Source organism: Colobus angolensis, unplaced genomic scaffold, assembly GCF_000951035.1.
Source record: "Colobus angolensis palliatus isolate OR3802 unplaced genomic scaffold, Cang.pa_1.0 Scaffold111, whole genome shotgun sequence".
NCBI classification, from domain to species: domain Eukaryota; kingdom Metazoa; phylum Chordata; class Mammalia; order Primates; family Cercopithecidae; genus Colobus; species Colobus angolensis.
Genome location: NW_012112142.1, coordinates 9,550,948 through 9,577,528, shown reverse-complemented (window position 1 = coordinate 9,577,528; position 26,581 = coordinate 9,550,948). Strand labels below are relative to the sequence as shown.

Sequence of the window (26,581 nt, the reverse complement as noted above, 5' to 3'; positions counted from 1 at the left end):
CTCCCTTGCTCCCTCCCTTCGTCCGTCTCCTCCCCCAGCCCTTGTTGTTTTGGCTGGAAGCGCTCCGGCGGAGTTTCAGAGAAAGTCTGGGCAGAAACCGGAGCCGGGCCTGAACGTGGGAAGGGGAGGAGGAAAAGGAGGAAGAGGGATCCCGGAGGCCGGGAGAGGGAGGGATCGGGATCTGGGGCCGAGCCGCTCAGAACCTGCCGCGCGCCCCGGGGTGGGGGAGGCGGCGGGGGAGGAGCGCGAGAGGACGGGACAGCGGGATCCCTCCCAGGAGCCAAGTCGCCAAGCGCCTCGTTCCTCCGCCGCTCCCCGCCCTCTTCGGCGGCAACCAGAGCGGACCCACCCTCCAGCTTGACCTGCGACCTCCCTGCGCCCGCCGCTCAGAGACGCCCCTCGCTTCACCGCCAACCCTGTGGCTCCCTCTGTGACCCGGGACCAGCCTCGCGCCCGCTGCCCGTAGGCGGCTCGCGGCTTCCCCTTTCCTCGGCGTTCCCCGAGTGCGGCGAAGTGACCCACCCTCCCCCGAGGAGAGGGAAGGAGGATCGCTCCGGGCGCACCGAAACCGAGGGCGGGCGGGCGAGCGGGAGTGGGCACCGCGCGGGGCATTGTGTGTGTGTCTATGTGTGCGTGTGTGTGCGTGAGCAGCACTGTGTCTCCTTCGGAGAGCGCTCTGGGGAGGTCTTGTCCCTAGGGGGCGGAGCGCCAGGGACCGAGGCTCCGGCTCCGAGTCGGGGCAGAGTCCCGCTGAGTCCGAGCGCTGCTGAGGCAGCTGGCGAGACGGCACGTCTGGAGGCGAGGCGGGCGCACTGAAAGGAGGCCGGCGAGCCCGCGGCCCCGGCTCGCGTTCTGTTCAGGTTCGTGGGCCTGCAGAGGAGAGACTCGAACTCGTGGAACCCACGCACCGTGGAGCCTGTCCGCCCAGTCCGTCCGGGGTGCGCGACAAGGAGAGCTAGGTTCTTGCCGCTGCGCGCTCGACAGGCGTCGGCTGTGTCGGGAGCGCGCCCGCCGCCCCTCAGCTGCCCGGCCCGGAGCCCTAGACGCGCGCACCATGAGCGGTGGTGAAGTGGTCTGCTCCGGATGGCTCCGCAAGTCCCCCCCGGAGAAAAAGTTGAAGCGTTATGTAAGTACAGCTGTGGGCACCACTCCGCGGGCCTCGGCGTCCACACCCCTCCCCAGTTGGTTTGCCGGCGGCTGCAGCTGGCCGAGCGCGGGGTTGGTTCTTAAACGAATGCCGGTCTCTTTCCCCTTGGCCCCTACCCCTGGCGGGCTCGGGACCGGGTGCCTTGCACTCCCTCACCCCCAGGCATCCACTTGGCTAGACAACTTTCTTCCTCCAGGTTCCAGACAGCCTGCTTTGCGGACCTGCTCGCCCCATAAAAGGGCCTAGACTTCCAGCTAAACTGCTGCGTGCTTTTCTTCTTCCTTAGGAAGGATGGGGTGCGATGGAGAGAGGAGCCTTCCTGCTTTATCCCTGCATCTGATTATTGGGCTGATGGGTGCTAAAGTTCCCGCATTGGGAAAACCGCCGAGGTTTTAGGGCTCACTAGCCCTTCCTTTTTGGTGGGCGCTCCCTCTCCTCCACCCCTCGAGATGGGTTGCGGGAAGCGGGCTGTGGACCTGAGGAGTTGGTAGTAGAGACAAGCATATCGAATGCGCGCAAAGGGGAAAGAAAGAAAAGTTATTACGCGCCCTGCCGTTTGCTTAGCAGGGTTCACATTTTCGCGGTTTTGAATTGAGGGACTTTGGAGTTTGGCCCGGGAGCCTTGGCGGTTTGCTGCGAGAGGAGGGCGCTGGGGGGAGCCTAGTGGCTGGTGTTTGGGCGCCTTGGATGTGCTGTCAAACTCGGCAGGAGGGGACAGCTGAAGCCAGAAGGGATTTCAGTTACGGTCCTTTCCCAGAGAACCAGAGTGACTTTAATGGTGTTTGTGTAATTGATACAAGATGCTATGTGTTAAACCGTTTTAGCTGTTACGAAAAATATTCCTTGAAAGTATCAACCTTGCTTTAGTGGAAACCTGTGTCCTCTTCAGAGGTCTGGGATCTTATTCTTCCTCCCCATTGGTGGTTTTGTTACTGCCCCCTTGCAAAGGAAAGAAATCACACTTTTGTCCTGACACCTGGACCAAATATTTTTCTAGTAAAATGTGTTTGCAAAAGCAAAATTTATGCCCCCTTAAATATATAAATTTAATGCCTGTACTAATGGAACCCGTTTGTCGTTGAAGAATATCTACACCCAGTATTAGAGCTCAGGTTAATCCTATTAGTCACTGTTTGCTTGTATAGAACAGAGTGAAGTATTTAACTTCACTGACAACTCACCAGTGAATTTCTGATTTATTTTCTGCCGGAATTTATTATAGACAAGGAATTTTATTGAAGGACTCGATGCCACAAATCATAAGAAAGCTCTCCAGAGATGTGTAATACCTCCAAATCCTATCCATCTATCAGTTTTCCTGAATATCCTAGTAAAAATGCTAACTTTATTCCAAAAATATGAGGGAGGCAGTGTTTTTTTTTTTTTCCAGCTGTTCTAAAGGGAAAGGTGTGTGTGTGTGTGTGTGTGTGTGTGTGTGTGTGTGAGACAGAGAGAGAAGGAAGGGAGGAAGGGGTAGGGAGTTAAATAAATATATTTGTTTTGAGAAGGCCCAATTTAGGAAAGACAGATTCTTGGAGGAACTAAAGAATAAGACATTTGCTGAACGAGAAAGTGATAATATAGGTTTAATTCATTCTTTCACATGGTTCATTCATGACTAACTCAAAAGACGCCAGGCACTGTATTAGACACCAACCATAAGGTCAGAAAATACAGTAGGAAAAAAGCCCTGCCTCTTGGGCTTAGAATTCAGTTGAACTATTAACCAGGAAAAAAATCAGCCAAAAAGATTATGTCTTAACAAGAAAAACAAACAAAAAGGAAAGTATAATTTGATCATTACAACTGTTTTCTGAGGTAGATGTCATCTCTATTTTACAGAAAACAGTCCTGCATTTGAACCCAGATCTGCCTGATTGATTCGACTGTAAAAGGTTAATGACTCTCACCTCGTTCATTTCAAATGTGGAGCTTAGACTAAGTTATCTCTAAAGGTCCTTCAGGCTCACACCTGTAATCCCAGCACTTCGGGAGGCCGAGGCCGGTGGATCACCTGAGGTCAGAAGACCAGCCTGGCCAACATGGCGAAACACTGTCTCTACTAAAAATACAAAAAATAGCCGGGCGTGGTGGTGTGCGCCTGTAATCCCAGCTACTGGGGAGACTGAGGCAGGAGAAATGCTTGAATCCGGGAGGTGGAGGTTGCAGTGAGCAGAGTTTGTGCCACTGCACTGCAGCCTGGATGACAGGGTGAGACTCCGTCTCAAAAACAGCAACAACAAAATAAAGTTCCTTTCAGATTTTAACTTTTCCTGACTCTGAATATTAGTTGAGAATACAAGAATGAGGTGGGCTATGGATCAGGTACACAATGCTAAGGAAACGTTAAGACCTGGTCTTTGCCTTTAAGTAGCTTTTTGAGTCTTTAGGACCATGAGACAAGCATATGTGAAAAAGGCAACGATGCAAAGTGGTATATGACTGTGTGTCTAAGTTGAGCGGTATGGATATTTTCTGGCTGTTCTGAGGAACAAGTTCAATGTAGACTGAAACTATGGGAACATTTGAGAGAGACAGTGGGCTGCCTACATTGTGCTTTCCACAGGAGGATGAATATGCCTAACAGCTTGGGAGAAACTAGGATTTTCTTTGCCTGGTGTAGCACTGGTGTTTTCTTTACCCATGAATAAAGTAGATGGAGATAGTCTGGGAAGACAGTGGACAGGGTGGCTGTCAGAATAGAGGAAACCAGCATGGAGTATAATGAGTTAAGTAAGACTTATTTATCTGTTAGGTTAAATAAGGCTTTTATTTTAGCTGTCAGGTTGGTGGCCCAAAAGATTTTGACATTCCCAGATTATTGATCTTTTGGCATTGGTGTCCAGTTTAGGTGGTTTTTGCTAAAGTAGCTTTGACCATCAAAGATATAGGCATGTATACATGAATTTCCTATGCTTATTTTTTTCATGTAGAATGTTTATTTTTCTGGATAAAGTAAACATTGTTGGCCACCCAGTAGGCAAAATGTTTCTGGATAATGATTTGTAATGAATGGATTCGCTATGAAAAGGTATCTTGAATTCTTGGTACTATAATTATTAAATGAGACTTCAGGGAGTTTGATCATCATGATTCTGTTTGGAATATTTGGCCCATGGGACTTTGACAATTATCTCACTGTTTACAGCATTTATGGTAGTCCGAACACTGATTAAGATGATCCATAAGGGCTTTTAAGTGACAAAAAAATTGTTTTAATTTTTTTTAATTAATTTTTTTTTTTTGAGATGGAATCTTGCTCTGTCACCCAGGCTGGAGTGCAGTGACACGATCTTGGCTCACTGCAACCTCCACCTCCCAGATTCAAACAGTTCTCCTGCCTCAGCCTCCCCAGCAGCTGGGATTACAGGCATGCACCACCACGCCCACCTAATGTTTGTATTTTTAGTAGAGATGGGATTTCGCCATGCTAGCCAGGCTGGTCTCAAACTCCTGACCTCAGGTGATCCGCCCGCCTCAGCCTCCCAAAGTGCTGTGAGTACAGGCATGAACCACCACACCTGGCCTTAAATTAAGTTTTAATTTTATCTTTAAAGCCATCTCATATATGGCCCCCAATGTATTCCATTTACAACTCTGTTTTATGTTTACTGTTTCATAGTCAACTCAAGCAGGATTGGTTTTTTACACACTAGTGTGTTAGTCTGATGTGTAAGCTTTTCTTGAATTTTCTAAAGAGTGACACAAAAGAACATGAAAGTCAAGAGTAGTCAGCAGATTCCCCAGCTTTTCCTTCTCTTTTTAATTTTTTCTATATTTGCAAAAGGGTTCTTTCTTCTTGTATGTGTTTCATTCTCCTGGAAGTTTTTAAAATCTACTTAAAATGTAGGTGAAAATTTTTAATGCTTATTTTCAGGGTTGCTACTGTGGTGTTGCAGTTTTCATCCTGTGTTATATATTAAACAGCTGCTTTTTTACTTTGTTAAGGACCTGATGGAATCATAAACAGATTACTGTCACTAGGGTTACAGAAAACAAGTAAAGTCTTGGTAGTATGCACTCAACAATGGTGCTCAGATTTTTAAAGAATTATTTAAAGAAATAATGGTGGAATTTTCATCAGAACCTGAAATTTTAGCTGAAACAAGATGCAAGTCTGTAAACAAAGTATTGTTTTAAGACAGCTGGCTCCCGCAGCTAGCTCTACAGGAGGAGCTTCCTTGCCTGAAGCCTGAACGCTAAGTTTGGGCTCCTCCATAGCCCAGCTGTCAGCATTGGGCAGGTGCACAATCTCAGCAGGAGAACCTGCTTCTGAGGCCAGAGCAAGGTGGCCTGTTAGCTCACAGTCAGCCTGGGAGCAAGGCCCCAGCCAGTTCTTAGGTGGGTAATCTGTACCCAGTGTGGGCTCTCCGTCTGCTCTGCAGCTGTCAATTAACAGGACAGCTCTTGTCTGGACTTCGAAAACACACCCCTGGTTCTGGAAATGGGCCTAGAAACAGAAATAGCCTCTCCTACTGGGTGGGCACCTGACATCTGACATGGAGGAGGGGGGCATGGGCAGGCCAAGTGTCAGCATCTCCTTGGTTCAAGGACAACCCAGGACCTGTGCTAAGCATGAAAGCCCTGCTCTGTAGTGTCACTACAACAAAGAGGACTGTCATGTCTAGAAGCTCTTCCTACACCTTTTTGGCAATTACCACTAGCAATCAATGGATTCTGATGTTTCTGCTTACAGTGACTGAATAAGCATAATTATTCTATTGAAGGAAATTTGTTCTTGCCATCCTCATGTTAGTAAACATAATTCAGATTCCCAGTGTTTTTACCTTTTAAAGTGTGTAGCAAGAACGTTTTTTCTATTAACAGAGATCATCAACTTGCAATTACATGAAGCCTTTACGACAGTTAATGATAGTTCATTTGTTGTGCCTGGGCTTAATGATAAGTGCAAAACTCTCCATGTGAAACTTGCTGAATCTCTAAATCTGACTGCTACCTTTTGAGATTCAAAATTGCTGTTAGGAAGGTGCATTAGTTTGGAGAGTAGAGAATTCTGCTGCCTCTTTAAAAATTTTTTTTAAGAGATCATCTTGGAACAAAAGATGGCAAGAGTTATAGTTGGATAATCTGTTTGACAAGTGACTGGTTATTTCAGTGTATTTTGCCATAATCTGCTTAAAAATGTAAGGAGTAAAACACAGCATTTTTTGAGAGTAAGTAAAATTCCATATTTTGGACTTAACATAAAAATATGCAGATAAGCTATTGATAATTTGCAGACTGAGATAGTTTCAGAGGTGATAGATTCTTTTTTTTTTTTTTTTTTGAGACGGAGTTTCGCTCTTGTCCAGGCTGGAGTACAATGGCACGATCTTGGCTCATGGCTTACTGCAACCTCTGTCTCCCGGATTCAACTGATTCTCCTGCCTCAATCTCCCAAGTAGCTGGGATTACAGGCTCCCACCACCACGCCTGGCTAATTTTTTTTTTTGTATTTTCAGTAGAGATGGGGTTTCACCATGTTGGCCAGACTGGTCTCAAACTCCTGACCTCAGGTGATCCGCCCGCCTCGGCCTCCCATAGTGCTGGGATTACAGGCGTAAGCCACCGTGCCTGGCCAGAGGTGATAGATTGAAAACATGTATTAGGTACTCAGCACTCCTAATTTTCTTACAGATACTGACAGCCAGAAGGAGCGTTGTAGTAGGTGGGCTACTACTTCACTTCTGAAGAACTTTGTTTTAAAATGTAATTTGATGCAACCACTGATGCTTTTACTGGGGATGTTTTGCTATAGTGGAAGAAAACTCAAACTGAGTGTCAGGACCCGAATTCTACTTGGCTTTGCCACTACTCACCCACAGGAGCATTTGACCGTTCTGATCTTCAGTTTCCTTATCTGTAAAATGGGTGAGGGAAGAGCTATAGATCTTCAGCAGAAGCTCTGTTGCAGTTTAGCATTCCTCTTAGACATTTTCTTGGGTGGAAGGGACAAATGGGGAGCTCTTCAATAAGCTACAACATAAATTTTTGGGGGACATCATCCTTTTGGGGAAATCTTTATTATTTATCTTAAATAGTTTAGTGACTGCTTCAGCAGTATTCTTTGGGGACTCTTGGTTTTTAACTAAAGGCAGACCTGTGTGCAGGGCCTTTGGCTGCTGTGCTCCTGGGCTGGGTTCTGTGTCTTGAGCCCCTGTGCAATGCCTGGCTCAGAGCAGGAGCTCAACAGATGCCTGTTGACTGAAGAATAAACAAGTATCACAGGAGCTTTTGTTATGTGCCATGTGTGGAATGCAAGGAAGGAAAGGCCCACTCCCTGCCCTTAAGGAGTTTCTAATCTGTTTGTGAAGACAAGCTGTCAATCATTTTATAGGAGATATGTTATACGGCCATATATGATTAGTTGCCAAATGAAGTACTATTACCTAAGAGTTTAGAGTGAGAACAGGGGATGGAGGGGTGGGAGACGCCAGGGAAGACTCTGCAAATGAATTTTACACTTTGCTCTTGTAAGAGCTGGTGTACTGCCGGCAGCAACAGCAAAATCTTAAGGGAGGGCTGGTTTTAAAGGAAGAACAAACATTTGTGTTGAGTTTAGATGTCCTCATGAAAAACACTGCTTCCCAACACCCCAGTTTCATGTGTGGAGTGTGGCTGTCAGCTGTATCTTCTAGTTTGAGAAGTTTTTGTTTCTGCTAAGATCTATTGTTCCTCATGGGCTCCTGAGCACAAGTGAATTTTCTGCATCAAACTAGAAACGAACAAAACAACTTGTTTGGTCACCTGAACTTATTAAAATTCCAAGGGACATGAGTTGTTTAAGATTTCTTTATGTCTGTTTTAAGCTAAGTAATTCATTCTGGCAAGCAGTTAGTTTACAACAGAGAGGGAGCATGTTCTGGTGGGAGGGAGAATAAAAGAGCCTTTGATTCATTTGCTTCTGAGTTCCAGCAGCAGGGCCAGGGCTGCCTTGGGCTAGCGTCTTATTTCGGACTTTGGAAGCCATCTTAGCCCAGCTGTGTGAGTGCCAGCTTGTGTTGAGGGGGGAGAGAATAACACCAACAGATCACATGAAACCCCCTCTCACTGTGGATGGAGGGGTTTCTCTCATTTCACATTCCTCGCATCAACATGGTGCTTAATTTCCACCAACTTAGAGCTCCATCTGAATTTGCCATTTGAACGTGGATTGAAGTCACGATCTTTCTGTGACTCCTTTTATCTCAGTCTGCCAACTAATACAGAAAACTTACCAGGTCACAGGTCTCTTTATTCTCCCCCCTTGGGGTATAACACCCATAAAATTAGCATTCTTTCTTTTTTATATTACCCCTGGCAAAAAGTGGCCCATTGTACTGTGGATTTCCATATTTATTAAATAACGAGGCTCTTCCGTTGCCAGTGGGATGGCTATAGGAGCCTCAGTCAATTGTAGATGACAATTTAGGCCAGTAGAATTGCTGGGGAAAGTCATTTTTAGTAACTGGAAACTTTTGCTCATTCTAGGCTTGTATGTTTGAGCATCTTAAATAATAGAAGAATGCCCTAACTGGAAAAAAGAATCATTTCTCTTTTAAGCAATTCACTTATTCATGGAGCAAAGTTGTCCCTAGTTTAAAAGTTCTCATTGCTGAATAAAGTACACTATAACCTAAGAGCTTTTGACCTTCTCCCAGCCCGTTTTTAAAAAGAATTAAGACTATGCACTGTAATGCATGTTTGGTTGTTATCTCTGTTACATTAGCTCTTGAAGCATTCTGATTACAACTTGTAGCTGCCAAGCCCTGTCCTGCAGTATTATCTGGAACAAAAATTTTCCATGTGGTTGTTTTTAGCAGAGCTACTATATGCAAACTGCACGTGGAGGATATAAGTTATAAAGGAATAGAACTTCTAGAAGGAGAAATGTGAGTTAACTTTTTTCTACCATTTAATCGTTCTTTCCTCACCTCTTAGTGTGTGTTTCAGTAATGTTTATCATCTTTCTAAACTGAGTTTTCTTTTATTTTTATATACTCAAAAGAATGCCACATTTACCAAGTGTTTTTCTGATGGTGGTTTTCTTTTCTGCCAGCTTTTTACTTTGAATTCATACTTGGCCTAGGCAGTTCTCTTAAGTTATGTGTTCAAAAAACAATGTCCTAAGAGGAAAAAAACAAATGGCCACATTGTCCCATGAATTAAAAACAATATACCAAGAGTCCAAACATTTCAATGTAAAAAATATTAAGCCTTTCTTTTTTTAGGAAGACAAATATTAAACTTTGCTTTAACTATCCTGTTGATTGTTTTTCCTTTTCCTTTTTTATTTATTTTCTTTTGGTTTGACTCATGTAGCTGAAATTTATTTCAAAAACAGTTTTATACGTACTTAAGAATACTGCACGTAGGGGAAAGCATCAAAATTCCATTTCACATTTCAAGAGAAACGTGAGAGGAGGCCATCCTCCTGTCAGAAGAGGGGCAAAATGTCAAATAATACCAAGGTTTTATAACTTATTTTTATGTTGCTTGGTTAAGTTATTTACCATTATTGACTAGAGATATTTAGCTATTTAAATGTGAAATAAGCAGGTAAATGCAATTTAAGTTAAGCAAGTTTCATATTTGCTTTTGTGAAATGAAGTCCTGGACATAAGCATAGGAAGAACTCAACTCATTTTGTTGTAGTGTTTGTTTTAAATAGGAAGTAGAGACAAGGTCTCTCTACATTCCCCAGGCTGGTCTCGAACTCTTGGCCCCAAGTGATCTTCTGCCTCATTGTTGTAGGTTTTATTGTTGTATTTAATGCATTAGCCAGCCAGTTGCTATAACATTTTATTTGCTAACTTTTTTTAAATGAGAGGAAGGTAAAAGCACTCTGTGCCATAATTCCCTACCCTCTCTTTTCCTATTCACTTCTACTTCTCTGTGATATAAGCCTAGATATCCAGATCACAAAATATTTGTGTCCCAATCTTTACACACACATTCTTTCACCTTTTCTCTAAAAAGAGAGTGTTAATTTGTGTCACTCTTACGTAGCAATCAAGAAGAGAAATAATAATGTTCCACCCAGCAGGTAGATTGTTTTTCTCTCCTGAAATGCAGCTTTTAGTTACTGCTGTATTGGGAAATGTGGTTAGGCCACTTTCTGACTGGCAGAACTCCTCCCTGAGATGACTACCTGATGAAAGAATTACCTGCCTGTGTGCCTTCCCAGCTCCAATCCTTAGCACATTCCCATCACTGCTGTGGCCAGAGTTGGAGTTGCCAAGACTAAGGTGCTGGTGGAGGGACGATGACTCCTTGATTATCGAGAGAGAAGTGCTTTAATCTTTGACTTTTGTAAGAGAGATACTAGGTAAAAGCTACCTTCGGCATTTTGAATTCCAGTGCTGTTGTGTACAGCTTGATGAGGAACGATTACCTCATTCAGCTAGGGGGATATTTTTTGAACCCTCTACCCTCTGGCAAAGTTATAATTGACCCCACAGTTACGTAGGAGTATTTACTTTACATGTTCTTGACAGTTTCAGGTTTACATGTTTGAAGTGTTAAGAAAAGGTAAAAGGAAATATTGAACTCCTAAGAATGTAAAATATTTGGGAAGGTACTTTGTTCCTAGTGATGCTGTTACATAAAACCAAAGCCTTCTGAGTAATCTTTGCTGGGTATGTAGGTCATTTACCTCTAAAGAAAAAGGCACACAATTAAACTGGCACTATTGAACGATATTATTTTTCTTTCTATTCCTTTAAGCAGTCAAATAGTTGAGAGACAAATTTATAAATGCTGAATGTTTCAAACGGGAAAAGCAAGCCTAATATATTTTTCTAGTTGATTTTCATAGTGACCCACAGTATACAGAGAAAAAGGTGTATACACAGGAATTTGTGAAAATTATGGCTTCACTTATCATTCTTTGGTGTTTGTAATAGGATATTAATTTCCAGAGGACAGAGATGGCATTTGTTCTCTGTCTCAGATATATAGTGCAGTGCCTTGCACATACTGTTAAACAGCATGATCAAATGTAGAATTTTGAGCCTAAAATTGTAAATTCTCTTGTCCAATGTTTCTTAACCTTTTCTAACCCACTCCTCTCTCATGTATTGTTTGAGTGTCCTTTGGCTTTTAATCCAGTTTTATTTTCTATGATTTGCATTACAAAAACAATAGCTATATTGAAACTTTTTGCTAATTACACATATCTCCTTCTCCACCCAAAAGAACCCAACCCACTCCTTTTATGGGGAATGAAAATAAGCCTAAGGGAGATGAATTGATTAGTCCAAAGTCATACTACTTAACCAATTGTTCTGTCAGGGCCCATCTCTCACCTCCCAGATAAAATCCTTTCTGTCAGAGTGAATGCTCACATGAACAGGGCACTGTGAAGAATGCAAAAGAAGAGGACCAAGTGAACACTGTTTTCACCTTTGAGAGCTGTGTGCTGCTAGGGGACACAGGTTGCATTTAGTTCTACAAATTACATAATGATCAGTGATGTGTGAGACATTCTGGTAGAAGAATCCAGCAAAGATAGGTTAATTCAGGTACTCTGTGAAGGCTTAATGAAAGTGGCAAGAGCCGTTTCACCAGGACCTTAAAAGATGGACTCAATTTTCAAATATGGGCCGGGCGCGGTGGCTCAAGCCTGTAATCCCAGCACTTTGGGAGGCCGAGACGGGCGGATCACGAGGTCAGGAGATCGAGACCATCCTGGCTAACACTGTGAAACCCCGTCTCTACTAAAAATACAAAAACTAGCCGGGCGAGGTGGCGGGCGCCTGTAGTCCCAGCTACTCTGGAGGCTGAGGCAGGAGAATGGCGTAAACCCGGGAGGCGGAGCTTGCAGTGAGCTGAGATCAGGCCACTGCACTCCAGTCCGGTCGACAGAGCGAGACTCCGCCTCAAAAAAAAAAAAAAAAAAAAAAATTTTCAAATATGAGGCTGGAATAAGATCTGATTTCTGTTTCTCCTTTTCCCAGCCAGACTCTTGCATTGCTGTTTACATTTGGTTATCCCTTTTTTTCACCTGCTGTTCATTTCATAATGGAATACAGCTGGGTCCTTTTTCCATCACCCTTATTTAAACATCAGTCTCTGATGTTCCTAAGTGTTGGAGTTCTTGAGGGTTCCAGTGCTAGCTCTGGTTCGTCTCCTCCTCTTTTCATCTTAGTTGGTTCTTCATCTGTTGTGAGATCGTGAACTCCTTTGAAAATGTGAGGTTGTCAGTTACCATAAGAATTCTTACCAACTTAGACACAAACATTATTATAATCTTGGATGTTTTCTGACCTTTAAATCTCATCTATAGCTCTTAACACCTAGTTAAATGTCCTGAATTATATGTTGATAATTTGAGTACTCTTTCTCAGCCCAATTCTCATTCCATAGATCTATGGATCTAACGGTTTAAATCCAAAACTGCTTATATAGCCCACAGCAACTCAGAGTCAGAATGCCCACAGCAGATCTTATCATCCTTTCCCTTAAACCCGGTCTTCTTGGCTGTTCCTCGTACAGTGGCTCAGCCAGGTTTTCTTTTACTTTTCTCTCTCTCTCATTCTCCACTCCCAATGACCAAACCCTGTCAGTTTTACCTCCCAAGTATCTCGATTTATTGGCCACTCTTGCCTGAGTGATCTTTGCCTTCTGGATTGCTGCAATAGCCAGTTGCAGTTGCTGCTCTCTGCCTCCTCTTGGTCCCCTCTTAACTGTCTTGTCAAGGCAGCCAGAATGACTTTTCTGAAATAGCAATCTGATAATGCCATTCCATAGCTCAAAGCTGTTCTGCGGCGTTCTTTTGCTCTTCGGAGTGCCTCTGCCTCTTCCTTTGGCTTGCATGGCCCTTTATGTGGCAACAGCACATCCATCCAGTAGTGTTTGTTGCTCCCTTCTCCACTCAGTCTCTCCCCTTCAGCTGTACTGAACTTTCATGGTCCAGATCAGCTCTGAGATCACTCTCTCTCCGGGCCTTTGCACATGCTCTCCTCTCCTCCAGGAGTCCTTGACCCTCTCTTTTCTGTCTCACAACCAGGCTAACTTTGGGAGCCTTTTCTGAACTCCACCGCCACTGCCACATGTACACACAGACATATTGTGCTGGGAGCATCTGTTTTGTCCTCCTGTCACGCTCGGTTGTTCTCATAGCATAGCACTTGCCACACTTGATATTTGCTTGTTTACTTGCTTATTTCCCCTCCCATGGTGGGGCCCTGTTGTGACTTTTGTGAGCCCCAGGTACATGTGCCTTCATAGGTTCCCCCCTCCCTAGGTTAAAAAAATTAAAAATTGTATTTTGCAACTATGTCAGTATAAAGATGAATATATTCTAACCTGGAGTAGTTATTTCTCATTTTTTATTTTGATTTTTAAAAGGAAATATTAAGACACTTTTTGTGTGCTCCTAAAAGTACCATGGGCCCCAAGCACTGCGCCTTCTGTCTGATGGATATGTTGGCCCTGTTAAATGAACAGAAATACTTTTAAGATAAAGTTGACAGCATATGTTAACTGATTGATTGGGACTAAGAAAAGGGAGGAGTTACTCAGTTATTTTGTCATGTGGCACTGTTATCATGGCTTAGATAGCTCACTAAAACACTCTTAACACTTTGTGTTTTGGGCTGGGCATGGTGGCTCACCCCTGTAATCCCAGCACTTTGGGAGGTGGGGCGGCTGTATTATCTGAGGTGGGGAGATAGAGACCAGCCTGGCCAACATGGTGAAACCCTGTCTCTACTAATAATACAGAAATTAGTCGGGTGTGGTGGTGCATGCCTGTAATTCTAGCTATTCGGGAGGCTGAGGCAGGAGAATCTCTTGAACCCCGGAGGCGGAGGTTGCGGTGAGCCGAGATCGTGCCATTGCACCCCAGCCAGGGCAACAAGAGTGAAACCCTGTCTCAAAAAAAAAAAAAAAAGGCTTTGTATTTTAGTCCCTGGTAATGGAAAAATATATGTGTATATATAGATTTATATAAAATACATTTAAAAATATGTATTTAGGAGCAAAATTTGATTATGTAAAAAATGTGTTCTATGAGCTGTTTAATATGCACATTTCTTCACGATGTTTCTGTGTACGGCAGTTTTTAGTAGACATGAGTAGGTGATTTTGACCCCCTCCACGGGACATTTTGAAACAGGAAAGGTTCCCTTGTCCCCCTCACAGGGCATGCAATGGGGATGTGCTCACTTCTTCAGGGCCCCACTGGTCAAACCTCTAGGGGAGCATACAGACAAGCAGGCTGAGGGGCTCTGACCCCACCGCAGGGTCTAGGGGTGAAAGTTTACAATTGAAGCCCCAGTGGGCGTGTGTTACGGGGTGCTCTTTTAGTTTGCCCTCTATAGACAACGTGTGTTAACCAGCTCAGTTAGACCCCCTTCCTTATCACAAGGACAGAGGGATTTCTGTATCCCAGGGTTTCTTGCCTTGGTGTACCAGAAGAACTGGATCACACGTGGAGCTGGAGAATGAGTGCAAGGTTTTATTGAGTAGTAGTAGCTCTCAGCAGATGGGGGAGCCAGAAGGGAGATGGTTTTCTCCTGGAGTGGGGCCACTCAGCCGCCTGACTCTTCTCCAGCATCTCCGGCCATACTCTGAGTTGTTCGGCCAGTCCATGGTCAGCTTGCCTGCGGGTGCTCTTCCACGGTGTGCTCGCTGGACAACCAGCCAGCGCTTGTGTCTTCTCCCGCGAACGTCTTCGTCAGGACCTCCAGCCGCCTGTTCCTAGAGTCTCTGGAGGGGGAGGTTTTTATAGACACAGATGGGGGCGTGGCCAGCCAGGGTGGTCTTGGGAAAGGCGACCTTGGGGCGCCAAGGCTGGAGTGCCAGGCCTCACCTAGGATCGTGGGGGTGGATCCCTAGTCAGGGACCACGCCTTCCTCCCTTCCAAATCATTTAAAGGGACCACGCTCTTCCCTTCCCAGCACTTCCATATCAATTTAACAATTTCTGGAGACATTTTGGTTGCTACAGCTAGGGGGAGGAATGCTTCTGGTATCTAGTGGGAAGAAGCAGGGATGCTACTCAACACGCTGTGTTGCACAGATTTATCTGGCTCAAAATATCAGTGTGCTGAAGTTGAGAAGTCCTCATGTAGAGGGGTTCATAAAGCTTGGTTCTTTTAGTATTATGCAATTTTTAAGCAGCACAGCATACTCCCTTCATCTCACAGAAAAGAGGTGAAAGTTACTCTCTCAGTTTTGGTTCTTGCTTTCCTATTCCACTCTTTGTAAGTGTTTACTTCTATTGGATTTTCTTTCTTGTCTCTTTATTAAGAGACATTAAATATTCATTTAGTATATTTCCCTATGTTTCCAGTTGGATTGTGTCATAGCACCGGAAGCAAGCATTTATATTTCTGACCAAAATAATGTTTGAGAAAAACAGTCATTGAGATGGCTGAGCCTTTGATCACTAGAGGGTTTAGGTGATAAGCAAATTCTCTCTCCAAGGATCTGTTGTCATTTAAATCATTACCAAAATACTCATTTTTTCCTTTGCTCTCCTAGCTTAGAGTACAACCAATTGTTGTCTGGTAGGGGGATGCTGAGTCATTTTTTCATGCATTTTCTTCCCTCTTGGCTGCAATATCACCATTCATTGTTCAAAAGCCACCCAGCTTGTTTACTTTTTATAAATTACATGTAATCAAGTCCTCTTTCAGGTCTGGCTACTGTAATTGGCAGCAGCCACAGAGCAGGGCTGACAAGTCTGCATTTATGCTGATGTCTCATATTCAGCCCACTCTGCAAGCTTTCTTTCCTCTTCCATGTGTATTTTAGAAGGAAGGCAAATAGAAGGAATGCAAAGAGAGAACTGTTAAGGTGTTCTCTCCTTTCAGATGATCCTAAGATACTTACAGCTTGGCAGAGTCCTTGTGTCATTTGGTTGGGGAAAAACAAGGGTCTAGAGCAGTCAGTGGTCCTTAAACTTCAGTGTGCATAACAATCACTGGGTAACTTCTAAAGTGAAGATTCTTGGGCTCTACCCTCCTTCTAATATTTTTATTAAGTCTGGGTAGAGGTCCAGAAAACTGCAGTTTCTAACTTGAACCCCTGCTGATTCTGATGTAGATGGTCCTTAGGTTACTCTTGGAGAAATCCTGAGTTGGTCACAGAGGGAAAAAGAGACAAGAAAGAAAATCCAATAGAAGTAAATACTTATAAAGAGTGGAATAGGAAAGCAAGAACCAAAACTGAGGGAGTAACTTGAATCTCTCTTCTGTGAGATGAAGGGAGTGAGTATGCTGTGCTGCTTAAAAAGATAAGTGTTTAGTTTTTTTCTGGCAGTGAACGAGATCAAACTGTCCTTCAAAGAGGACATATTTAGAGGATGACAAAAGTGAAAAGGAATTTTTAGAAAGGTTAGAACATGAGAAAGTACCTGTCGCCGAGAAACTCAAAAGACATGATTAAATCAAAGAAAGTATTTTGTAGGTGTCTGTTTAAAGAAGAATGTGCATTCCTGAATCAAGAGTTTATGAATGGCTTAAAGATGAAGAGGAGAGATGAAGGAGGATTAGCTGTTCACCAGAAGTTCTGGTTATTCTGGTTATTGGATCTGAAAGCATATTATTAAAGTATAGTCTGGATTTCCTGGACTAGGTCACATTTCTAATATTCTTTCCCATTGTTTTATAATACATGTGTGTTTTGCCCTAATTTTTGGTTAGTTGAGATGTGATGTGTAAAAGAACACCAAAAGTGGGTCTACTTGACTGAGGAAGCTCTCTTGCTTTCCAGCTCTGTGTTTGTGTATGTGCGTGTTAAATGTGTATTTTCTAATCTATCTCTTTTAACCTAAACTTTGATTTTAAAGCCCACGTTAGAGAAAGAGCAAGAGAGACAGACTGACTCCACTTTAGAAAATTGGTCAAGAAGTGGACCAGGTGGGAATGGTTACTTAATCCTAGCAGAGGAATAAAGTACTTGATTTCCAGCTACCTATTGAATGTACTCTGCTTCTGGACAGCTATTCCTTTTTTTTTTTTTTTTTACATATTATTTCCATAGGGGAACTTTATAGTTTGATTCAGTAACCTTGGAGAGAGATCCTGACCGAAAAAAAAAAAAAAAAGAATTTTGAAAGATAATTATAAAGTGATGAGTATCACCAGCATTTGTTAAATCATTGTTTCTTTATTCTAATTATCTCTGTATTAAAGTGTTCACTTTTCCACATACATGCTCTAGAAACCCAGATTGTACTTTAGAACTTTCACCACTATAGTGTATTAACTAGCTTGCTAATCCTTTTTACCATCTTTCTTGTTCTCTCCCTGCCATCTGCTCACAAGATTTTATAGAATCTTCATACCTGCATTGTAAGTGTTGAGGATCATTATTGTTATTGTATGAAGTGTCTACCACACCCTCTCATTGCACTAAGAGTCCAAGTAAGTGTAGTTAGTAGATCACTTTGCTCTGAAGTGAATAGAAGGGTTGTTGCTGTATGCTGGTGGAGACCTAAAACCAGCTTCTTCCATTTACTCTGGCAATCAAGAAAGGCTAGACTCCTGTGTCTTCTACCCTGCACTTTGAAGACTGGGCTTAGGACTTGCTGTCTTCATTTCAGGTGACCTTATTTTCTTGCTTTCTTTTGTTTTTAAAATCATATACTTGGTATATCTTGGTGTATCTCCTTTTTATGAGCCTCTTAGTATTCCTAACTTTTCAGATTTTTTTTCTTCCTTGTGATTTATTCTAACTCATATACTGTTTAACATAGTGATGGGTGTTTCCAGTGAATATTTATATTTTCTGAAAACAAGTGTAAATGCTCTTAGAAGCATAACATTAAATAGCTATCAAAATGCAACATTAAGAAATCACATAAATTTTCAGTGGAAGTGTTTTAACTTACGGTTTTCATTTTGAGTTTAACGTATAGAGAAAAAAGGGTTATAAAATATTAGGTAAGCAGATTTATTGCCCTTTGCCTAAGTTACTAAAGGGAAGTGTTTCTTTTAAAAAAACTTGGTGTAGAATGTTTATCATTAAACTATAACATATATTTGACCTTGTAATATTTTTGTTTACTTATATTTGAATAGAAAATGTGCATAGATTTACTTAAAATGTCTAGTATATTGGTATTATTTCTTTAAGTTATAATTTTTAATACCCAGAGATTTCCAAATCTTTAATATCTACCTACTTATGCCAGTGATTCTTAAATATCTAAAAGATACTCTTACAGTAGCTTTTATGCACACTAAATTTTTTAGCAAATGTACTTTGCTCCAAGTTGGAGAATTAGTTATATGTTGAGAAGCCCATGCTTTTACTAAGTGAAATTGAAACATAGATATTGAAATATTTTTCATCCTTCAACTAAGTTCTAGCCTTGAAAACATCTGTTTGTTTTCAAACAGGATCTGTTGTTTTTCTAAACCATATACTTCCAAAGCAGAATAGATTTTCTTCCAGATTTCTATTGAAATACCTCAAGAAGAAGAGCATGACTCAAAAGAGGATAAAGGCTAATTTTTCTTAATGAAAGAAGAAAAACATTTTTTACTCTTTCTATTCTTAATTTAGGCCTAGGAAATACCCTGAGTCCAAGGCCAGCTGGTTTCAGCATGCAGAGATAAGACTAGAACATGCTTCCTGATGCCTAGGCCAGAGCTGTTCTCATTACCATTTCTATATCCACCTCCATCTTTAGTGGGTTGCTGTGATTTCCAGCATTCAAACCCTTGCACATCTCCAGAGCCCTTTAGCTGTCTCATGCAGCAGTTTATCCCAATTGCTGCCTTTTTAATTTTTATTTTCAATTGTAATTAAAACAAAACAACAACACATAACATAAACTTGACCATCTTAATCATTTTTAAGTGTATGGCACAATAGGTTAAGTATTCAGATTGTTGTGCCAGCCCAATCTCTCCTGCTTCTCCGTTCAATCTCAGCAGCATTGGAAACAACAGAAGGGGCTTTATGCAAACACCTTTCAGGAAGGCGTGTGCCTCACCTGTGTTTGCTCCTTCACAGTAATAGGAAGTTAATTATGTGGGATTTGCTCACCTGATCCACACAGATGATCCTACTGTAGTGCACATTTGGAAATCCCACACCCCTTTCTTCCCCTGAGGAAAAAATTCTTTCCTGATCCTAGATTCAGTGCTCTGTTTAATCTTGAGCATATGAGAATGAGTCACCATGGGTAAGTGTGTAATCTCATTTATACCTTTCTTCCAACCCCCCTTTAATTTTTTAAATTTATGTTACTGGATCCTGCTTTCCTACATAAGGACTGGTGATTTGGAAACTAATTTTGGGACTGCGAGGTGTTGAGATTTTTTTTTTGGAACCAGTGCTTTCTGTTCTGCTGAACATGAAGCTGCATGGCCTAACTTCTGAAATTCAGGCTATGTATGGAATGTCTGTGTGGATGAAGAAACAAGCCAATGCCTTTTTTTGGGTCGGGGCTGGGGGGAGGCTGGGAGAACGATGAATGAAAATGTTAAGATAGTCTGATTTTGTGGGGGAAACATTCAGATTTTGAAAATATGTGCAAACCAAAGACAAGCAGTTAGTTGCTTTGTGATTTTATTTTACCCACAAAAGAAATACTTGATACTGTGCCAAAGATGATGTTGAATAGGTATATTAACTCAGATAAAATAACTGAGTTCTACTGTTGATTCCAGTTATCCCTAGCTATACAATGCGTAAATGCTATTTCCATTTCTTCATTTGTGGAATGAAAAGCATTTCACTGCAAAATTATTTTTAAAAAAGTACTTTAAAGTACATTGGAATCTTTAGGATACTTTGAACATGGTGCTTAAAGAATGTAAATGGTTAATACTTGCTTTCATGCCCATAGAGGAATATGGGAGTGGGACTGACTTGAATATCAAAATGAAACTCTGTATCCATTTTTAAATACAGTATGCATTTGAGCAAAGCCTTTCTCCCTAAATGCTTATTTTAAATTGGCAGTTGCTCAGCCAACAGTCAGTAATCTCAGTTAGCAAGTGTTTGGCACGCCTGTTTTTTAACCTGCACAGGTTCAGTTCACACAAAGAAAGGGAGGATTGGGTTATGTGATGCAAATACCATGTTAGCCTCATTAACATATTTTGAATAAAACTGTATTTGAATATTTGCCAGCTAAGCTAGGCCATCTGAAGGCCTTCCCAACGAATTGGGAGTTTCTGAGCGGAGTGTACAGATTTGAGCCTGTAAACTTTCTACTTTTTCTTCTTGCGAGGAAAGATTTTAGAGGATGCTATTTAAAATACTTTCCATACCCTTTCAAAAGAACAACCCCTTTTTTTTTTTTTAATTCTGCAGAAATTTTGGACTTTCTACCACCCTTTTATATATCTTCAAAAGAGGTACCATAACGCATGTCTCAGAAATACCTTTAGGTAATCTATCCTGAGTGGGTTTGAGGTTCTACTCAGCCTGTTTTTTGTCTTTGCAGAATTTAGTCCTGAAGCTCTTTCTGTGAGTCTAGCTGGAGAACCTCTTCTGCACACTTACTGTGTGAATGCCAGTGGTTGGAACAGGACAGATAGGATAAACTAGGGTGCCTGTAAACTCCTACCTAGTGGATGCTCAGATCATAAAGATGCCAGCCTGGTTCAACTCTATATAGTATAGAAATTGTTTTTGCAAGCCTCCAGTTTTGTGGCCTGACATCTGTATCTGTTCAGAAATACTTTTTTGACTTTGACACCTGTCTGGCTGAAACCACAACCTTGGGCTCTAAAACTGGGCAAGGGAGGAGTCCATTGGAACCAGGGGTTCTCAGATATTTTAATATACAGGGTTTTAGGGGTGAGAACATGAGGCAGCATATACTTAGCTCTCTAGTTTTCATTCTGGGGGACAGGTGAGGGGAGTATCAAAATCACCAGAGAACTCTTTGAAAATCATTCACCTTGATTATTTTTTTCCTGTTTACCTGTTGTGGTGAAGGGTGAGTAGGGATGACTGTGTGATGAGGTGGCGTTTTGAATCTAGAATCTGCGGAAGCTGTGGGTGCTTACCACAGTGTGGTAGTTTCCATAGTTTGGGCCAGTTTGCAACCTGTCTTGTACTTACCCTTTGGAATGGAAAGATACAGTCTCATGATGCCAACTCTTACCCCTCCTTAAGTGTATATTTCGTAGCATTTCCAGGAAATGATTCCTTCTACCTGAGGACTTTTTCCTTTTCTTTATCTCTTCAGAGATAATTCTTAAGACTTATTTTGAAATCATATATATACACACACACACATATATATATATGAATTATCAGAAACAGGGAAGAATAAATTTGAGCATTCCTATTTTTTTATACATGTTTTGTAAATCTCTCCTTTAGTGGAAGGGAAAGAGGATGCAACTATGCTGAGAAATGTGTCTATTATGTAAATTGGTATTTAAAAAAAAAAACACTTTTAAAAACTAAGAACCTGGGAAAGAACTCTAGTACATTAAACCAAGCCCTAAATTTTCAACAGACATTTTAATGAGTATATATTTTATACGTTGATTGTGTGTACATGTGTGTGTATGCTTTAAAGTTTTTAGATTGAAGTTACTAAATTTCAGCTCACTTTTGTTGAACTTAAATGATTTACTCGTAATTTTGTCAGTGATTCTTACATTACACGATCACCATCTACTCATAATTAATTGTATAGACACAATTTTAAATTTCATAACTTTTTTTCCAGTTGATTTGTTACAGCCTGTTTAAAAGACAAATTTATAGGCAATTGTAATCTTCATGAAGCAATGTGAGTTGATGAATACCTTTGAATGGCGTTTCAGTATTTTTCTTTTTTATTATAAAATGTTAAATATGTCATTTGTGGAGCTTCTCTCGTGTCGGTTTGTTGTATTTGACACAATAGGAGTACTCATGCAGTGTTTGTTACCAGTTTCACGATATGCATTCAACATCTCTGAAGGTGGTGAATACAAAATCTGTTTTTCAAACAAGTACATACATGAAACTAAAACAATTTATTCAAGTCCTAAAACAACATTAGTGAAACTTCAGTTCTGCCACTGGGCCTACATTTAAGCTGATAGCGTGTGTGTGGGGGAAGAAGATACAAATTACTGATAATCTCTTTAGAATGCATTAATATTTTCAGGCCCAAATATGAGTATTCAGTAGATTCATCAGATTAAAAAAGCTAAATGAAATTTAAGTACTGACTTGTATGTTTCCTTTAATTAATTTTGGTGACTTACTAGTTGGTATTTGTGGGGATATGCAGAATATTTTGAATTGGTTTCTGTATTCTCCGTGTTTTAGTTATAAAGCACTATAAGGAGAAAGTGAATGAAGAGGCTGCCTTCAGGTGTAGTAAGGTTTAACTTGTATTCCTGTTCCAACTTGTCCTACTCTCAGCTTGCTCCTTAGCTCCCTGGCTTATTTACATATTGTATAATCCAGACTGGCTTGTCCCGTTTGGTAGGTTGGTTATAAACTGCAGAGCTAAGTAAATGTGTGATAACATTTTAAATGGTATGAGAAGTTAAACAGTACTTAAGGAGTGATGTCGTAAAGAACCCCAGCTGTCAGGTGCCCCAGGGTTGGCCTCCTTTGGGGCCATTTCCGTTTTCTCTGAGTAACAGGAAATAAATGTGAAACTATAGTGAAGTCTGGTCAGATGATGACCCCCTCATCCAGATGACATGCAGCATGCCGGATCTGATACTGAAAATGTTTGATACTAAAAGTAGATTATTAACTATTTCCGTTAATGAGTTTTGTATATAGGCAGAACAAATCAACAAAAAACCCAGGGAAGCATTTTTTCCTGTCTTCACCTGGTATGAAAACAGTAAAGGCTAGACAAGTCCTGTTCTCCTCCTCCCTTGGTGTATAATGAGAGAACATTTCCATGTGCTTTGTGATGACCATTTCTAATGGCTGCATCATACTGTGTCCAGTTGTAGGATTATTGGGTTTCCCAAAACATCCACTGCTCTTCAGTGTTTAACATTATGAAAAGTTGTGCCTTATCCCCTGTGTGAGTGCTGTAAGCTCTCTGTAAGGCTGTGTGCCCTGGTCATTGTTGAGTATGTCCTTTTCATATTCATTTATAATCAGGCCAGCCAAAGATTGGAATCTAATGGTAGATGTCGAAGTCTTTCTTAGAATACTTCGTCCTTCCCTACTTGGTCTCGCTGAGATTTTCTGGGGTTCCCAGTGCCAAAGGGTGTTTGTTTACCCCTAACGTGATGGTGATGATTTCTCCCTATCATGTTACACTGTGCAGACTCTCACTCTCATTTGCTCCAATTTCAGGGTTCCTTGGTTCAAAGATGCTGGGGAACCCTAACTTTGAAGATCTCAATTTAACAGCAACCTGCCTTTTTCCATGAGTCACTCTTAGTTCAAAATACCCAAAAAGAGATTCTCATTTCTGTAGGTTGGGCAAGTTACAGCCTGCTTGATTTTTTAGTCTTTGGTTTATAATGATTTTACAGAGTAGAAGAGGAAATGGCTCTTTGTTGAATGTTGCATAAAACTATATGGCCTTGTGCAAGTGATCTAACTTTATATGAATCCTGGCTTGAAGACAGAAGTTTCTTTTGTATAAGTGGATTCACCACTCTGTGTCCTACTCTGAAATAATGAGGGGGAGAATAATCCCATATTATAGCACATCAATTTTAAAAAATCAGAATTCAAGAACTGGGAAATTTTTCAGTTTACATTCTCCTGATTCTGATTTTGTTTCTTACATTCTTTTTCTATTTTAAATTTGCTTTTATTATTTGAGATAAAAAATACTTTGTTTCCATTCTAAGTTTTGTTTTTTGAACTAAAGGCTAAAAACCCTGCATTCATGGTATTACTGCCTTTTCAGTGGTTAACTGTTAGATTTTATAATCAGAAGATTGAGATCTTTAAAGGACAAAATGGAAAATAAAATTAGGTTTGGGATAAGGAATCCTACTTGGACACTACAAAAATAGAAGGAAAAAAAGGTGAATGAATAATTGGCAAAACAAACTCTTTTTCCTGTAAGTTCCCTTTTCCCAAATTCTTGCCATCATGCTAAAAAAAGTTGTTTCATGGGTTGATTTTTCTCAGAATCTTGATGCTTGTTGTTAATAAAATTTTTTTTCATGTGCCAAAGTTTTGTTTTTCATGTGACTTCTGCGGCAATTTTGGTTTTACTGAAAATATTTTTTCAAGTATGGGGTAAAAGTTATTGGTAATAAGCCAAAAGGAAAATTTAAGGTGAACTTCTATACAATTTAGTTTTACTGACTAGGGGAAATCAAATGCATTGTCCAAGGTAACTGAAGTTAGATTATTGTAGGAGAAATATCAATTCTAATTCAACGTAAACTGTGAGTGCTTATTTCCAGTTTCAAAACTTACATTTTTCAATTTCTACCTCATCCTTTCCCATCGAGGCATATTTTTGATATCAAGCTAACATAAAGTGCTGCTACTGACTGAGCCAACCTAATGGAATGACATCACTGTTTCTGTCGGAATAGTTAAGCAGGGAGTTAAAAAATTCACATTTTTGGGAAGGAGTTTTTTTTGGAGGGACTTCTTTTGCAATACACAACCTTCAGACATGCCAGAAAGTAACTGTGGATGCATTTTAGGATGTAGCCAGTGTTGTATTGCATCTTTCAGTCTGATAGGTAAAAATAAATCATATTTTAGATTACTATTAAAATAGCATGCTGATATATTCATCTTGTCCTTCCTTTTAAGAAATATATTTCAGAAATGCTAGTAACATCTTGCTCAGCAGCTCACTCTGACACCCTGACTTACTAGGGAGATCTCACTGTACTTGTTTGTTCTGCAAATCTTACAGTGGCCTTTGACCAAAGGCAATGAAATGTTACCTGACTTGGCATATCAGTCAGGATTCTCAGTTGCAAGCAATAGACATCTCTGACTAATTTAATCATAAAGGAGTCTATTAAGGATGTTAGGTAGCCACAGTTTCTCTGGGAAAGCTGAGAACCCACCTTGGCAGCTTATCAGCTAGGATCAATGATGCTGAAGTGATCTAGGGAATATATTGCCACTGCCTTCTGGCACATGATCATAGGCCCTGCATCTTGCACCACCAGCACCAGTCACGCGAGACCCCAAATGCCACCACCGCTGCCTTTGGGAACTGCATCACTGCCCCTGCCTCTGGCCCCGGTTTCTGTACGGTTCTTACTATTTGTAACTGCTTGAGATTCTAAATGTGGGATGGATTATTTGGTGGAGCCAATGTACCTGGTAATGTGACTGCACTTTGGTTGCAAGGGTGGTTGAAAAAGCAGTGACTTGGAGTTTTCAGCTTTTGAAGTGTGTGTGTGGTTTTTTTTTGTTTTTTTGTTTGTTTGTTTTTAAGAAACATGGTCTTGTTATGTTGCTCAGGCTAGTCTTGAACTCCTGGGCTCAAGCAATCCTCCCACCTTGGCCTCCCAAGGTGCTGGGATTACAGGTGTGAGCCACCACGCCTAGCCTGTAGTGTTAATGATTTTCCAAACATAGGAAGGAAAGTTCAGATGCTGGGTAACCGAAAAGAATCACGTAAGTCCACTATACATGGCATACTGGAGGTGGAGGGGGAAGGATAGAAAAATAAAGAGAACAGTTACCTTCCTTCAGTACTTAAAATGCTAATAATAGTTATGAGAAAAATGTTATAACAAAACCCATAGTTTCTCAGTATTTTCGTAATAGCAGCATCCATATGTTACCAGAAAGGGGTCCTGAGCCAGACCCCAAGAGAGGGGCTCTTACATATCCTGTAAGAAAGAATTGGAGACAAATCTGTGGAGAGAAAAGCAAGTTTATTAAGAAAGTAAAGGAATAAAGAATGACTACTCCATAGACAGAGCAGCCCTGAGGGCTGCTGGTTGGCTATTTTTATGCTTATTATATGCTAAACAAGGGGTGGATTATTCATGAGTTTTCCAGGAAAGGGATGGGCAATTCCCAGAACTGAGAGTTTCTCCCCCTTTTAGACTCTAGGGGGTAACTCCTGATGTTGCCATGGTATTTGTAAACTGTCATGGCGCTGATGGGAGTGTCTCTTAGCATGCAAATGCATTATAATTAGTGTATAATGAGCAGTGAGGATGACCAGAGCTCACTTTCGTAACCATCTTGGTTTGGGTGGGTTTTGGCCGGCCTTCTCTACTGACTTCTGTTTCGTCAGCAAGGTCTTTGTGACCTGTATATTGTGCTTACCTCCTAGCTCATCCCGTGACTAAGACTGTCTAACCTCCTGGCAAGGCAACTCAGTAGGTCTCAGCCTTATTTTACCCAGCCCCATTCAAGATGGAGTCACTCTGGTTCAAATGCCTCTGACACATAGGCTTAATACTCTGTTGAACAGTTGCTGTGTGCTTGATAGTTCTTTGTTTTATTTTATTTTATTTTATTTTTATTTTTTATTTTTGGAGACGGAGTCTAGCCCTGTCGCCCAGGCTGGAGTGCAGTGGCGCGATCTCGGCTCACTGCAAGCTCCGCCTCCCGGGTT

At 41.4% G+C, this 26,581-nt stretch overlaps 1 protein-coding gene across 2 annotated transcripts in view; it reads left to right on the top strand.

Annotated features, from left to right (window-relative positions):
• The first annotated feature begins 627 nt into the window (after window positions 1–627).
• GAB1 (GRB2-associated binding protein 1) overlaps window positions 628–26,581 on the top strand; it is a 131,175-nt gene continuing 105,221 nt past the window's right edge. For both annotated transcript variants that reach the window (XM_011957188.1, XM_011957180.1), the window contains exon 1: window positions 628–1,126. In XM_011957188.1, coding sequence (XP_011812578.1) covers window positions 1,055–1,126 — 72 coding nt within the window. In that variant the 5' untranslated portion in view covers window positions 628–1,054. The remainder of the gene's footprint in view (window positions 1,127–26,581) is intronic.